At 25.0% G+C, this 17,201-nt stretch overlaps 1 protein-coding gene across 1 annotated transcript in view; it reads right to left on the bottom strand.

Moving 5' to 3' along the window:
• The window catches only part of LOC145839538 (putative phospholipid-transporting ATPase IM), a 37,324-nt gene that overhangs the window by 19,649 nt on the left and 474 nt on the right, over positions 1-17,201 (bottom strand). Inside the window, exons 2-11 of the mRNA XM_082947137.1 lie at positions 16,755-16,816; positions 16,360-16,473; positions 14,133-14,231; positions 12,861-12,937; positions 11,360-11,432; positions 10,398-10,468; positions 6,814-6,896; positions 4,616-4,807; positions 1,906-1,964; positions 1,038-1,112 (exon numbers count right to left, since the gene is read on the bottom strand). Of these exons, the coding sequence (XP_082803263.1) occupies positions 1,038-1,112; positions 1,906-1,964; positions 4,616-4,807; positions 6,814-6,896; positions 10,398-10,468; positions 11,360-11,432; positions 12,861-12,937; positions 14,133-14,231; positions 16,360-16,473; positions 16,755-16,816 (905 nt within the window). The remainder of the gene's footprint in view (positions 1-1,037; positions 1,113-1,905; positions 1,965-4,615; positions 4,808-6,813; positions 6,897-10,397; positions 10,469-11,359; positions 11,433-12,860; positions 12,938-14,132; positions 14,232-16,359; positions 16,474-16,754; positions 16,817-17,201) is intronic.

Genomic DNA, 17,201 nt, shown 5'->3' with positions numbered 1-17,201 from the left:
GAATATATAAATTATTTATATAAAGCGCAAACTGATGTAATCTTTTTTAAATTTATCTACATTTGACGGAACCATTTAAATTAAACCTGTTTGCATGCTTTAAAAATGTAATGACCTAAAAATAGATTTTACCCTTGTTTTTTATGAAAACATTATTTTGTTTACACTTTTTATTTTTTTGACAGAGGTTTTATTGTCTATTGTAAACAGTGTTTGCTTTTACTATTAACTTCAAAGTTTTAAAATTTTAGCAACAAAACAAATGTAACAAGAATATTATCTAAAATGTTAAAGTTTTTGTAAATCAATACGTACACATATTAAACAAAAAGTTAAGATTTTACACGCTAATTCAACCCATGTAGAACTTTAATGTTCTACATGTATTGTTAAATAAAATTTAGCCAGAGGTTTCAATTCAAAGCGTGTAATTAAACACGTCACGGTATGATCTATTAATATACGAGCGCACCTGATAACACACATGTACACCTTGATTTTTAACTTGGAAATAAAAAACATTTAATAAATATCTGTTGTGACTAGTTACTAGTAAAAAAAATAATAATCTATAATAATAACTGATCTGAATCCTAACTTTTTGTTTTAATAGTTTATAATAAAAAGTTTTTTTTTTCAAATAGTTAACGTCTAATATAATGGACCTCATAATACTTTAAAGCCGAATTTAAAAGTTATATATATTACTACTTTTGCGTTTTTGTAATCCGATTATATAAAACAATTTTATACGGAATTGTTAAGGAAAATTCCTTTGAAGTTGAAGCTCAAAACTGAGTAGACAAATAAAAGACAAAAATTTACTTAATATTTCATACTTTTCAAATTCTACTTAAAATACTAAACACTAAAAAAAATTAAACTAAGAACTCTACTAATAGAGTATATAAAATTAATACTAAAAAAGCAAGAATGAAAATAAAAATAATGTAATAGTAAAACTACAAAAATGAAATCAAAAGAAACAATAATAAATTTAGTATTATATAAACAAGAAAATAATAAATAAAACTAACGCTTCCATTCATAGATTCCCAGGTCACGTTTGCGACTGCCGCCACCAACGATAGAATCACCAGCAAAAGAAATATCTGTAATAATATTTTTATATATATACAAGAAACTTAATCAAAGAAAGAGGTAATAAAAAACAAGCATTTAATTTTGATAACTCTTTTAGGTGCAACTGTTTAATGTAATTGATAATTCAAATTTAAAAACTCGTTGTTTATATTTAACTAACGACATGAATCTTTATAAATGCTGAAATCATATTTTGAAAATGGTTAGCTTATTATTAGGAAAGACTATATTCAAATTAAATTATCTGTGATTTAAATGTTTTATGTTTTTTAGTTTTAAACTCAGTATAAAAAGTAAACAAGAAAAGTTTTTTGTCAGGTAAAATTTGCATACTGGTTTGGTTATTTTTATTATTATTTAGTAGTATGCAGATACTACGACGCATATTAAAAATCAATAAGTTTGTGTGTGCGCCCTACGAGAAAGTTAAGTTTATATCTTTAAAATTAATCCCAGTTTCTTTTTCTATGTTTTGTTTTGGGTAAGTTCAAAATTGTTTTAAAAACATGGTATAAAAATGATTAGATTTACATTTTTTAATAACTGTTAGATAATACATCAAAATCAACTTCATTTATTTTTTGGAATTTTTCATAATAAAAAATCGCCAAGAAAAAGTTTAAAGAAAATATGGTTTCATAACTAGTAAATTAAACTTGTTTTCTTATGTATACAAGTCAGAACTACAGGTGTTCGATTTAAGACTTAAAGATTTAGGTCAAAAATAAGTAAACAAAGACATAAAAATAACATCTGTTTTAAATAATCAATTTAGAAAAGAAATATTAAAATCAAACTTACAATCACAACGAAATCGTTCAGAAGCTTGTCAATCTTTGTTCTCTTGACTTTAGTGGCACCTAAAAAAATAAAAATCTGATGAAAAATAACTTCTATACACAACAACCTTTAATTTAACTCAACAATGTGCATGTGTTAAATGCTGAGGTCAAGTTGCCATTGTTAGGAATAAAAACTGAAACTTGCTTAAATGTCAGGTCAATATTGTCAATTACAAGTCAATTGAACGAATGATATGATGTATGTTAAATTTTGTAGAATAAAGTAATGTTTATTGTTGCGTATGGGTCTTTTAAATTTTGCAAAACTTATTTAGCTTCGCTTAAATTACACATATGTAACATACTACTTTAGTTATTTTAATGGAACCACTTATAGATGTTTTGGTAATTGAATTCACAACAACATTGAATTTCTAAAATTGTACATTTTTTTTTATAATACAAAGTATAAATTCTAAAAACAGTGTAAGTTTTGTGCTTCAGGTTTTATGCTTAAAATATGTATTTTTAATGTCAAATAAAAAAAACTTTTAAACGATCATTTTAACTCAAGCGTATTTCTCATTCGAACAAATTTATTTATTGCCAAATTGTTAAATTCACACGCATTTAATTCAACTCAATTAAGAGAAGAAAAACAAGTTTCTGGCAATTAGTTTGCGGGAAACCTATCAGCTTGCAGACTAAACAACTGAAGCAATTGAAACATGTGGAATTTAACACTACTGTGCATTTTCAATATAATTTGAAGCAATTGTCGCGTATGCTACAGTATGTTAGATTAATAAAAATAGCATTTTACATGATTTATATAAAGTATTTATAAGCAAACCTAGTGTTAACTATGTGTATATATTGAAAGACCTAAAAATTTTACAAAAATTTTTCATTGAAAAAAGATTTATACCAACATCACATTAAACAACTGAAGCATATGGAATTTAAATGTTGTTTTCAATTTGATTTAATGCAATTGTCACATATGGTACAGTCTGCAGTCTAATTAAAACAGATTGTTTTGAATTTTATTTTTGCTTTATTTGTGTTTGATGGACATTTTTTTAAACATTGTGTTAACCTTTAAACTAGTGATATTCTAAATGTTTGAATCAGTTAAATTGAGTTTTGGAGAAAATAGTTTTCGTATAATTACTCTTATGCAACTTTTAATTCTAACAGATTGTTTTAAATTTCAAAGTTGTTTTATTGACACATTTTTAAATTATGTCTTAGTTTTTTAGTCTTTGAAACAATTAAATTGGGTTTTGGAGAAACTAATTTTAAGGTAATTACTATCATGCAACTTTTGCTATTTTATTTTTAACTTGACTAATATATAACGAACTATACATGCTGCTTTATTTTAAATTTATCCTTATATTTTGTTAAATTTATACATTACTTTAAAAAAATTACATTAACTTTATACTCACTTACTAAATGTGCTAATTTTTCTTTACTCTTATTACTGTTCAGACAAAATATAGTTAATTGAAAAAAAGCACATGACTTTACAAGTATTTAAAACAAGTGTTTTATTTTGATTAACTAGTATTGTCATGTTTTAGTTTCATTTACTATAAGTATTAATGTTATTTTGTATATAAAGCAGCAATTTTTTTTTTCAAATTGGTACAAGGTATTATGACTGAAAATATTCCTTAAATATCACATATTTTGATGCTAATTTTTTAATGTTTAGTGATTTAGTTTATACAAGAAATAAAAAAATATCGTATAAACTATCAAGCTTCTAATTTAAACTATATAAAAGAGTAAAGAAAAGTGTAAACTAAACATACACAATAAAATTCTACTATTTTAGAATATGAAAAGTTTAAGTTTTCTATGAAATTCCTAACAAAAAAGCAGAGATATTTTTTTTATCAATCAAAACACATACATTAATTGAAATTTATTTCGTAACTAATCAGTAACTTAAGTAGGTTAATAGTTTAAATAACAACTAATGTTAATACTGTGAAAGAATTATTCAATTAAAACTGATAACGAACACTTCTAGATTATAAGCTAGTTAAGTTACAATAGTACTAATTAAATCCGCATGCTTTATTGTAATTTAACTCATATACATATCAGATAACATTTACAACCAAATCAAACAGTTTATTTAAGTAAATTAAAAAAAAATACGTTAAGCTGCCATTAAATAAATAAAAAACTTAAAAATATATTATAAAAACTACTATGAATAATTTAACAACTTAAATTTGTGAGCAGAAAAACTTGAATTATAAGTTTTGAATATTCAAGTATTTTGTGAATATAAAAATGTTGTTCTGTAAATAGTTTTAAAACAACCTAAACCAAAAATAGGCACTACTTTTTTTTTGATATGTATAAAATCAGACAAAATTGTGTTACTCTATTAGACCCCATCAAACAGAAGTGCTTCAATTGAATTTTAAAAAAATGCATGTTGTAATGTCTTTAAAAAAAAGATAAACATATTAAAGTTTAACTTCGATGGATCGATGGTTATATTAACTATTAAAATATTTGTTTTGTTTAATCGAAAAATGTTAAATAAACCAAATAAACTCTAATGGTATCATAAGCTTTTTTATTCAACCTATATAACAAGTTGTAAGATAAGACATACATACTTTAATGTAGTTATAATAAAATTTGTACCATCTCTTTACAAAATTGTTATATATACGTGTTTTAATCAACAAAAAACAAACCAGTGTTCTGCATCAGCTTGGTATCGGGCCCAGCAAATATGACGAGCCCGTACAAGTAATCGACGTTTCTGATGGTGCACCCCCTCAACAACACGTTCTGGTTGTCAACTGGCAAGCTCGCTTGTTCGCTCAAGTGCAGGTTCCCTTGGAACTTGTGCAACACGTTGTTCGGTGCCTCGCACACTACTTTACCTGGAACAAAATAATTTGTATAAAAGTTTTTGCAAGCTAGAGATTATATTATTGTTTGTGTTGACTGTGAAATGTTAGCCAGTTTACTGTTTTGTTAATAGTTTGACAACGTCAGGTTTTTCTAACCGGAAATTGAATAACTAGTAATGTCGTTTGTTTTATTTTTGTATTTTAACTAAATTTTGAAACTTGTGCAAAACATTGTTGGGTGCGTCGCATACTATTTTTCCTGTGAAATATGTTGTTTATTTTATTTTATGTGCAAATACTGTTTTTGAGGGTTAATATAAATATATGAACTTTAGTAAATATTTCAAAGTTCATCGTATTTTATTGGTTTCATTTTAATTTATATCTAATTATATTATATTTGACCATAAACAGAAAAATTTTGTAGAAAAAAAATTTTTAGCTACTGTTAATTCATGAGGAGAAAGTTTGAATTGAAAAATAAAACAATAGACTTTAAAAAAAGTTTAGTTAGTTGATACAATTATTACAATTACACAGAACTCTTCACTTTTAATGAAATACATTTATGTATATTATTTTTATTTTTGTTTAAATAAAATATTTAGTTATACAATTTTATTGTTTTACTAAAACCTAATAAATTTTTATAGATTTTTGAATTTTTAACACAATAAACTATTCTAATCAAAAAAATTACTAAAAAATCAAAATATTAGTTTATCCATATATTTACTATTTTAGAGACAATTACTATCTAACCTAGTTAAACTGGTTTTAATATGTTTTACACCTATGCTTATTTGTTAGCATTTTAAACCTTGATTAGTTATTTTTTTTTAATAATGACACGTTACAAATTAAATAAAGCGTAAAATTTATTTTTTAACATTGAAAAGGTTTAGAAAAAGTTTGTTGTTTTAAACAAGTTAACATTAATTTTCTTGATGAAAAACATAAGGAAAACTAATAACTAAACACATTTAATGCACTGAGTTTTCTACTAAATGTTTGGATAATTATTTAAAAGCTACCAAAATAAACTTCCGTTTTTTTTTAACTTTGTATAACTGTTATCTAATTAACAAATATATCGTGAACAATTAAATGTGTTACTTTTTTATCATTTAAGAAAACAAACGGTTTATAAACACTGACAACTGTGAGAAAAATTGTCTGTGTAAAATAAAAAAAAATAAAACGAAATAACCCGAGTAAAACTTCATCACTTTAATTTATTGCAGAAAGGCTAAAACGCGTGAAAAATTGCTTTAACCGATGAACAATTTATTTTTGAATAATTAATCAACTCTAGTGAATAAAAAAACTTGATGAATAAATTTTTGACATTTGAAAAAGTCGTAAAACACAGCGTGGCATAAATAAAAAAAAATTCAAATTTTTATTTCAGACCGTAAAACATTTAAACAGCTGAGAAATGAGCTTAAAGTTGTTTTTAACGGCAAGTTGTTTTGTATAAAAACCTGCTTGTTAAAAACCTTTTTTAAACCTTACTAACATCGTGAAAAAATTAACTTGCGGAGAAAGGCTTACTTCAAGTTATTTTTAAAAAGTTCGTAAAAATTTGCAATGCGGAAAAAGATCCTTTACAAGTTATTTTTCATGGCGTGTTATTTTTATGCAGAGAATAATTTTAAAAGACTTGAAAAACTGCTTCGTACGAAAAAAACATCAAATTTTTTTATTCTAAATAATTTAACTTTTTCATCACGAAAAAGTTACCCAGCTGAAAAATTTGCTTTTCGTCAAGTTATTTTTCATTTCAAATTATCATGTAAAAAAATAACTTAAATTCTTGCGACAGTAATTTCATCATACGAGCGTCGCTATTCTATTTTAATGTTTTTTTAATGAATTTTTCCGAATTTTTTCATACATGTTCTCACAAGTACGTAATAATATTGATGTTAATTTTTGATTTTTAGCTTGATAATCGTAACACAGTTTGCACACATCATAAAAAAGCTCACTTAAAATGTATAAAAAAACAATTTGAAAAAAACTTGAAATATTACCTTTGAAATCAGCAAAGTTGTTGGTACTGTTCTGCAATTCACCGATGCCCGGCAATGTCTGGCGAACTTTCAAGTTTGTTTCTCTGTTAATTATGCATAAGTTATAATAGCTGAACATAAAAACTAATTTTGGAATAATTCAACTAATTAAGTTTTAAAACGTGTATTTTGTAGTTTGTATTGTAAAATTTAAAAAGATAGTAGTTTTATGTTGAACAAAGTTTAATGAAAATGATTTTTTGCAATTTCCTTCACGTAAAAAAAAATAAAATAAACACATTCCAAAACATATTCTGGTTTTTTCTCAAGATGTCTGTACATTCAAACGCACTTAAATGCAAAAAAAAAGTTTCATATATAAACAATAAACACAAAACACAAAAGTGTAAGAGTACAAATTCAACAATGTATATGTGTCTCTTTCAAAAACTAAGCGCAGACGAAAGTATAAATTTTATTTGGCAGCCAAAGATTGAACCAGATAAAAATTCTCAATAAAAAAAGTAGAAATACCGCAGCGCTATTCGGTACGTGCTTGCATTTTGGAACAACTTGGCTACTAGAGGTCGTTGACCTTTCGTAATTCCAAGGTCGTTGACCTCCGGCGTGTCGCTGCACATAGTGGTGTGATGCCACTTGAAAGAGAGATCAAAGCAGCTTGCCGCCAAGATTTCGGTTTCAAATTGGTCTTGTTATATTGAGAATTGAGTCACGACAGAAATTTAAATTAAAACTTTTGAACTTTTTTTTTATTTATATACATCGGACGTGTTTTACTTGAGAAACTTTAGTAAATTTTCGGATTGAGTTGTAACTAAAATCAAAACCCAACAACTAAAAGTAAAATAAATAAGGTTTAAATACAATTTTTTTTACCAATTAAAGTTTACGCAAACAAAAACAAAATATTTGAATGTAAAGTTGTCAGAAAGCCAAAGTGTCTAGTACTTTGAATAAATTGAAACAGGCTGCACACCAACTTGTTCACTTAATAAGTTCTAGTGTTACAAGAATTTAATCAAACAACAAGCTATTTTATTACAAGTGCCTAGAGAATTTCTTCCGCATAACTTGAATTCACTAATTTGATTATAAAATTGAACAGCAGACAATTTCAATGCACAATTATGTGATTGAACACATGCTGTGTTTGAAACGAAAGCACTCAACTTTTACAATACTACAGTGTTATGAACTACTCACAATATCAAGCTTTTTTTGTTTTATTTAGAACTTATACTTCTTTTTTAAATTAAACTTTTCATTATAACGTATTTATTTTAATGCTGAAACTTATTTACATTTTTTTTTAATGATCTTAATATTATTTTTTATTTATTTCGTTGTAATACATAGTTATAAGATCTGCTTTATTGACTTAATATACTATTACCATTTAAAAACGGAATTCTCTACAACCAATTTGACTATAAATTTATGACCCCAGTTTTCTGAGTTTAAATGAGATTTAAATAATTAACTACAAATTCTAAACTTTTTAACAGGTTTTGCTGGCTCACCTCACTAAATAAAGTATAGTAATTTTAAATTAATATTTTATAGTTACTTTTATTTTAAAAAGCTAAATCGCTGTCTAAAATGATTTTATGTACCGAAATTATACTACTTTAACATTAATTTACTATCAGTCAAAACTATAAACAGTTTTCAATGGGCTTACTTTCACTATTCAAATGCAAGCACACATATGAACATGATTGAAAACACAGAAAATGTGTAAACACTCGAGTTGAAACCACACAACTTATCGTTCAATTTATTATTTGATGTGCACTCAACAACAGTGGTGTGATTGACCACAATTTTACAAATCAAAAATTTTATGCCTTTCATGCAAAATAGCTATTTTTAGATTGCCGTGTTATACAATTTTATGATTAAATAAATTTAAGTTTCAAATTTAATTTTTAATTAAATCATATATGTTTCATAAAATTTTTATACTTGAAACTTCAAGTTCAAGAAACTTAACATCTCTTTTAATAATATAAGTATATGTTACAATGCTATAGCAGTTTATGTAAACTTTCTTTTAAGGTTAAATTTACATTTAATCATCAATCACCAATGTTACTTTTAAAATTTTTATGTATAGCTGCTAAAAGCTTTAACATTTGTTATATTATAGTAACACTATTACAAAATAAATTTAAGTGAAAAAAATAACTAAATAAGTACTTTAAAAATATATTTTAATAGTAACATAACTAAATAATCTCATTTTATTGTTTTCTACAAGCACTTTTATAAAAAACACTCAAACACCCTACAACTTCTTACTAATCTACAATGAAAACATCAAAATGTTAAGTACTTGAAACGCAGCATACAATTAAATCACCGGATAAAGAGAACAATGATGTTAAAGGTTACAATTGTGTTTTAATATTAAACAAAATCTAAAAGTTTGAACTACTATTTAAAACTAATATATTCAATGATCGTTTTAAAAAATATTGTTATGTACACGATTATTTTTACATTTTTTAAAATGCTGTTTACATTTAATCATTTAATTAATGGTTTAACATTAACTTCAAACTTAAAACTTGAGTTGCTGTTAAAAACCAATTTTAAATTATTTTATTTGTTTACTTAACTGTATTTTTTGTAGAAAATTAATTAAAAAACTAAATTGTACCTAATAAAAAAGAAATACAAATAAATTTATTGTGATATCTATTTTATCATAGCAATAAAGAACTGATTGATCAACTGAGTACATATGTATTTATATTCATACAACTAAGATTAACCTTTTTACAACAAATACACAAAGTTTAAACGAGTGCGCAAGTAATGTTTATTGTTTGTTGCAATTATTTTATTTAGTTGTGATAAAGTGTCAATTAAATTAATCATCATAAAACCTTGTAAACTAAATACCTACATTATCACAAGTCAAAATAATTAGACAAATCAAAGGCTAATTAGAATTTACACCTTTTTCAGAAGTTCAAAAGTCACTAGTGTTAATCAGCAATTAAAAACTAATATATTAAGTAATTATTTATTTAAAGAACATATGAATATAGCTGTGAGTTACTGTTTTTTAAATAAATTCTCACCTATAAAGAAGACCATTTAAAAAGTATACAGATGTATGTTTATACCAACAAATTAAACATATTTTTATTAGTATAAAATTAATTGTACAAAGTCCTGAATTAAAAATACGACCGAATAAAAATGTACATATGGTGTTGTGTAGTGTGTGCATGTATACTAATAAATTAGTATAAATATATAATATAAATAATAAATTAAACTTTTATTTATTTAAAGTACATACGTGTATGTACAAAGTTGACAGTTATAATTAATTAAAAATTGTAGTTGTAGTTAATTACAAAAAAACAAACCCGTCAAGTTCGGCAGTTTCCAGATAAACAATTAAAAATTATTATAAAAAAAACAGTAATTAAATAAAAACATATATAAAAAAAAACTATATGAAGTAATATAAAAAGCTTAACTATTAAATATAATTTATTCAACAATTGTCAATTCAAGCTTGCGCCGTTTCACCTAGAAGTAATTAAATAAATACTAATAAAACAAACCCGTCAAGTTCGGCAGTTTCCACATATACAAGTCCGTTTTCATCTGAACTGCTCAACAACAACATGTCGCACTGTGATAATTATACTAAATAAATAAAAAATATTGAAAATATATATATATTTAATATAATCACATATTAAAAAAACATATACTAAATAAAATTATATTTTGAAAAATATATATATACTTAATTAAATCACATATTAATAGAATATAAAACTAAATCACATACTTTAAAAATATACATAATAAACAAAATCAAATTGTAAATTTTATGTGTATATATTAAACGTTTTATTGTACACAGAGTGAATTGTTAAATAAACTTGTTTGTATTGCAATGTACGTTTGTTACCTGCTTAACTTTTGTGTTGCTTTTCAAATGAAGTTTTAATTTAAACTTAGAGTTTTCGAAAACAATGTGACTTATAATACTGTTTTTCTTTACTTTAGCCTTTATAAAAGGAGGAAAAACTGGTAGAACACCATAAAACAATAAAATTAAGTTAAACAGAAACATATTAGAAAAGTGAAGTTGCAAATTACCAGTTCATGCAAACTCATGTCTGGTATTTTTTTATTAATAAAACTTAATTGACTATGCTTTATTAGTAGCTTATGTTCGTCTACTATCTCTAATTTTAAATTTACACAAATATGCTACTTAAAAAAATACCTAATTCTACAAACGCACACACAAAACTAAAATATATTTTATATAAAATATGTTCAACTTACTAAAAAGCTGCAAAAATACCAGTTCATACAAACTCAAATTTCTAAACTATTAACTGTGTATTACTATTAATACTTAATATTTAGTAGCTAATAATGTAAACAGACACAAAAATTCTTCTAAAAGCAAAACATATATGTATAATTTATGTACACATATATGTATAAATCTATTTAATTTTTAAAATCTATTTAATTTAAATGTTTATAAATTAATTAAACTAACTGGAACAGGCTGGTTGTTTTCCACGCACAGAATGTCACCCACTTTCAAATTGGCCCAATTTTCTTCCACGTACCTACATGCACATTAACAATAATCCCATGTGAATTACATTATATTTGGGGTATTTACACTCAGTTGGCTTTAATAGTATACTAAGTAAGTTCTACATGCACCAAAAACATTCATTAATACATACCCTACAATTATTATAATAATTCATTTAATGAGAAAGCCTGTATTTAACATTTTATTTATTTTTTTAATGCAAATTAATAAGCAGTATCCCATGTGAATCAACTAATACTTATTTGCGTATTGGATTTATTAATTCAGTAAAACTAAGTTTTGAGACAACTTTTTATGAATACTTTACAAACATTATAATTTTTTTAACAAGAAAGACTCAATTAATAAAACATTTTTTTCTGTGAACTTGTTAATTTATTTTTATGTTGGATCAATAAACTCAATTGGCCTTTTCTAAATATATATATATTTTTGAAAAAAAATACTCATCTAAAGCGAATTTCTCTTATACGTATGTCATGGCTCATTAATTTGTTAAAATTATGGAAAAAAAGACTTGTTTTTGTTTAAAATTTTTATGGATACTTGTTGTATTTATAAATATATGACTGCATCGCACCATTTAAATATAATTTTGAAAAACATTTTATTTTTTTCTAAAAATACAAATCGGCTGTCATTTGTGCAGATAAACTGAATAACAATTAATAAAAGTTGTTTTACAGGAAAAGTTAACTTTTTAAAGATAACTTAATACTTTATAATGGAGAAATAAATGCAATTTAGTTTTTTAGGAACACTTTTTATAGTCTAAAAGAAAATTTGAGAAGCTGTTTAAAGCAAGTCATAAGTAAAAATACTTTCAAAGTTATTTTAAAACTTTTTAACTAATTAAATTAATTTTCGTCTCTTTGTTTGTGAAAACAGTAAAATGCTTAAGTAATTATTTTTTATTGATCTAATACTGTTCAATCAATTTTAAACCCAAAGGAATAGTGTTGTGTACAATACAATAAGCTACCAATAAATTGTTTGAATACACAAATTAATTTATTAATCCCACGAATCAATCACTAGTGACTTGTTAGCTGAAATTAAATTTACTGATTACTAAAAGTAATGTAATAACTTTTTAACTTCGTCTTATTACAAAATATATTTACAAGGTACATGCTACACAATATCAATATTTGAAATTTATGTTTTGTCAATAATTAGATGGATAAGTATTTTATTTTTTATAAATACATTTTAATATATGTTTTATGCAAATTTTAAAAACAACTTTTTAAAAAGTTGATAATACACACTATGTTTTAAAATTTTGAAACCACAATTAAACAAAGTTCTAATTAAAAGGTTTAAAAAGTATTATATCGAATAAGGTATTATGAATACACAAGTTGTTTAGATTTATCTAAGCTAAATTCTCAAAACGTAAACAACAAGTTAATGAAAAATAACAAAATCTAACTTGTAATTTCCCTGGTCGTCTCTGCGTAGGGTCTTCACTTTTCTACTGTTCACTTGACGGTCGTTTTTGTGGCGGTACTATAGAAAAATTACTTGTTTATATGAGTAATTTAAAAAATTGTTTTATTTAACTAATTATAAAAATAAAAACTCTAGATGTTAAAAAGCTTTTTTTATTAGTAAAGAAATATGTCTAAATTGTAAAAAGCTATATAGTTTTTTTTTGATGCAAACCGTTAAAATAAAACTATGAAGTTATCTACTGAAAACAATTTTTAAAATCTCTTTAATTAAGAGAATTAAGTAAATGTGTAACTTTATATCAAAATTTATTGTTTACAACTACCTGTTATACCTAATTTTATTTATGATCTTTTTTTTTAATTTATCTTACAGAGGACTTTTCTTGCAAGTTGTGACACACTGAGCCCAGATTGTACAAGTCGCAAAAAAACTACTCGGGCTACTTTTCACAGATTAATAATGAATGAAAAACAACAACGACCAAGGTCAAGTGGAAAAACAACAATTGGAAATAACAAAAAAAAAAAAAATAAAATGTTAATGAGCTGGCACGAGTGTTGTATAGTATATATATAGTGGGAAGGTGAATGCATTTGAGTGAATTTTTCATGAAGTTGGTCATTTATGAGCGAGCTCAAAAAGGGAGAAAAATATGATATTCCACAATTGGTGTTAAATAGAAAAACTATTTTCATTGCTTAATACAGTTTAAATTCTTTACTGAAAGTTTTTTTCTAATATTGCGAAAACAATTCCTAGAAAATTTAAATCATTTCCTTCGAAAACGTAGAAAGAGATAGACTTTTAGTGAACTTTAAAATTCAGGAAAACCTATATTCAGCAAAAACTTTCTCCTATATACGTTTGTATCTGAAACTTTTACAAAACTGAATATATCAAAAAGTTGGTTACGTTTTTTCTCCAACATAAGTATTATATAGTATACATTTAAAGCGTTTAATTACAGGTAAAAGTTTGGAAATTACTGAAAACTATCTATATTTAAGTCATCAGAAAATTTTCACTTTTTTTTATAACCTTTATATAGTATGTTTTTTTTTTAATTTTAATATTCAAACAATTATAGTTTTGTCAAGCATTTGTATCACTTAAATGTAATCAAACTTGGTAAAACAAAAAAATAGTATAATAAAACAAACTAACTACATTGACATAATCGTCTTTGACCAATATAATAATGAATAAAATACATAAAACAACTAATTTTTTTATAACAAATCAAACTAACCAAATCGTCATGACCGTCTTTCACCATTGTGATTAATAACACGAATAATACAGGAATAAGGGTAGATGTTGGGTTGAGAGAGGATATTTCAGGAATAAACTGTAAAAATACAAACGTTTTTTTAAATTCTTGTATTTAATTTAAAGCCGTTTTTTTTTTCAAATATTTAGTATATTAAGTACAACCTACTATATTTTTATTTTCAATGTTGATAACTATACAAATTATATTATATACATTATAACTTTGGGTTAAAACATTTTTTTATGAAAATTAATTTACATTTAAAACAATATATATAATAACAAAACTTAAGCTATTACAACACCATACAGAATTTCTACATATAATTCATCAACACAAATTCAATTTCTCATAGAGCGCTTTATACATCATATAACTTAATCTTTTAGATTAGGCATATATTTTCAACATATGATGCATCAAAATAAATTGTGATGCAAATTGTTTATACAAGACAATTTTTAAAACTAACTAATCAGCAACTTACGTATCACTAGAAATTGATTGTATTTTTAGAGTTATACAAAACACAAGCTTTATACCTATTTTATGGTGAAAAACATCATACAATTATGCGTATTAAAAATAAATAGTTTTGAAAAAAAAAGTGATTCTAAGAAACAATTAAACTAATAAAATACATACGTAATGTACCAAAGCTTGAGTAATTACTTGAATAAAGTAAAGACAAGTAGATTTGTTGCATTATTGACAACCAATTAACCATTATACATTCATATTTGCTAGCTTTTTTCATGTAACTTTTTGTAAATTTTTTTTTGTAAATTAACTTACAATTTTAAAACAAATTTAAGGTTAAAAAAGTTATCTTCAATCGCTTAGAATATATTATGCAATTCAGATCATAAAAGTAAGCGGTTATTGTGTAATCATTATAGTTGACAGGATAATTGCAAAACTGTTCATCTTACAGGTGTATTTCAAGGAAAAAATTATTATATATTTAATTTCTTTCAACTTAATGCAAAACGATTTGAACAACCGTAACGAATGGCTTTAATGTCAAAACTTTTACCAAATTAATTATTTAAATACGACAATGGGATAAGAACCCATTGTTTAAGGAGATAAAAAGTATTCGTCGCTTAATTTCAATTCATTTGGTAAGGCAAATTAAATAAAAATAAATTTTGTACATATTTATAGGAGATGATCAAAAGACTTGTTTGAGCTTTACCGTAAAAACATAAAACAAGTCATTCATATTCATTAATTTACAAAAGAAACTTCCAGTACAATTAATTCACACTTTCGAAAAAATTCTAAATGCCAGTAAAATAAACTACTTTCCAAAACTTCACAAAAACAGTCAATTTATTTCAAAATTAATTGATTTTCAGATACTAATTGCTATTCAGTCTGAAAAGCAGCAAATATCTATTTTCCTTAATTAACGGTATATCGACAATGAAGCTAATTATAACACTTTTTAGAAACCAAGTGCACATCTTAAGTGGGCTGGGTGTAATCACATCGATCTGCAAGCAGCGCCTGGATGGCTGCAGCTTGCAATCGTTATTTGAGTTCACCGCAACGAAGCAGTTGAAAATAAAGGTGCCAAAGCAACTTGGCAATCGAAGAAGGAATTGTTTGCAGTAAAATTAGATATAAATGGCAATAAATAAACTCAATCGCATCACTAACTTATACTATAACCTGACACTTGTTTTAAACATGCAAGTGTTTTAAACATGCAAGTTTTAAACATGCAAATATAGCATACATAGCAATGATACAATAACAATTTGTTGATGTATCACAACAACTGAATCAGCGGTTCTTAAAGTTGCACCCGTGTACAATAACGTGCGTAAAACTTATAATATTTTGTTAGAACAGGGGTCGGCAGCCTTATTTAACTCGCAGGCCAATTTTCCTAGAAAAAATTGCTCGTTGGCCGCACTATTTAGAAAAAAAGACCTTCAAGGGCCACATTAATTTTAAAAAAAGTTCTAGTAGTCAATAGAAAAACAGTAATTAGGATCAAAAATATGATAAATTAAGCAATAATTTATTGAATTAAGAGCCTAACTGTAAGTTTTTAATAAAAAATATTTAAATTTTATTGTTTTTAAAATGCACAATTCTTGCTGAAAAGGAGCTCGCAGGCCGCACATTTTGAATTTGAGGGCCGCATTTGACCCGCGGGCCGCAGTTTGCCGACCCCTGTTTTGGAACGCACCTGTAGGATGGTGAGGCCAACAAAGTACAAGTTCACCCTCCTGTGAAACTGTTCGAACAGGTTCTTCAGCAAAAAGTTGTACCACGTGTACTTTGAAGTCTTTATCTTGTTCACCTGGAATAACATTTATTTGATAAATATTTTGTTGTGATTCGAATTTTTTAAATACTGTTACAGAGTCTTACACAATTTTATAAGCAAAGTAAATTATAAGCAATAGTTTTCACTAACCAATCAAATAAATTTTACATTTAAAAAAGCTCAGTTTCTTTGTTAACAACGATAAGTTTAACCTAAAGTGCAATTAAATACATAAGTTTTTAACGAAATTGGACATTTTGCAAAATAAAAGTAAAATAATTACAAAACTAATTAAAATACAAACAAACACTGACAGAGTACTTGAATTGTAAATTATATTCTGCATCATTAGCCACGAGTTCCCTCTGTTGCTCGACTGTAAAAATGTTTTAACTTTTAGATTACATGTAACTTATTCATACTTGTAGTATATTTTTTTTAGTTTTATAACTTCTTTATTATTTATAAAGTGTACAGCTTTGCTTTAAAAAATATTTCAAAACTAATTTTAACTCATTACGTCTTTACAGGGTTGCCAAGTGTTTTTGGCAAATTGTCTTCAGGTTTTCAAAATTTCCTCTGGGTCTTTAAAGGTACACATTTTTGGGTCTATTTTTAGTTTAAAGTTAAGTTTAAGGTAAGAAACTGTGTTAAATAGTATAAAAAAAAATTAAATAATACTTTAAAGCTACTTTAAATGTGTTCTTAATTTAAAAACAATTTGATGATGATAAAATTTTTTGATCTATATGATAGATTTT

The sequence above is a fragment of the Thalia democratica genome, chromosome 6 (genome assembly GCF_965202585.1).
Source record: "Thalia democratica chromosome 6, ktThaDemo2.hap1.1, whole genome shotgun sequence".
In the NCBI taxonomy this organism is placed as follows: domain Eukaryota; kingdom Metazoa; phylum Chordata; class Thaliacea; order Salpida; family Salpidae; genus Thalia; species Thalia democratica.
This window is presented reverse-complemented; position numbering and strand designations above follow the sequence as displayed.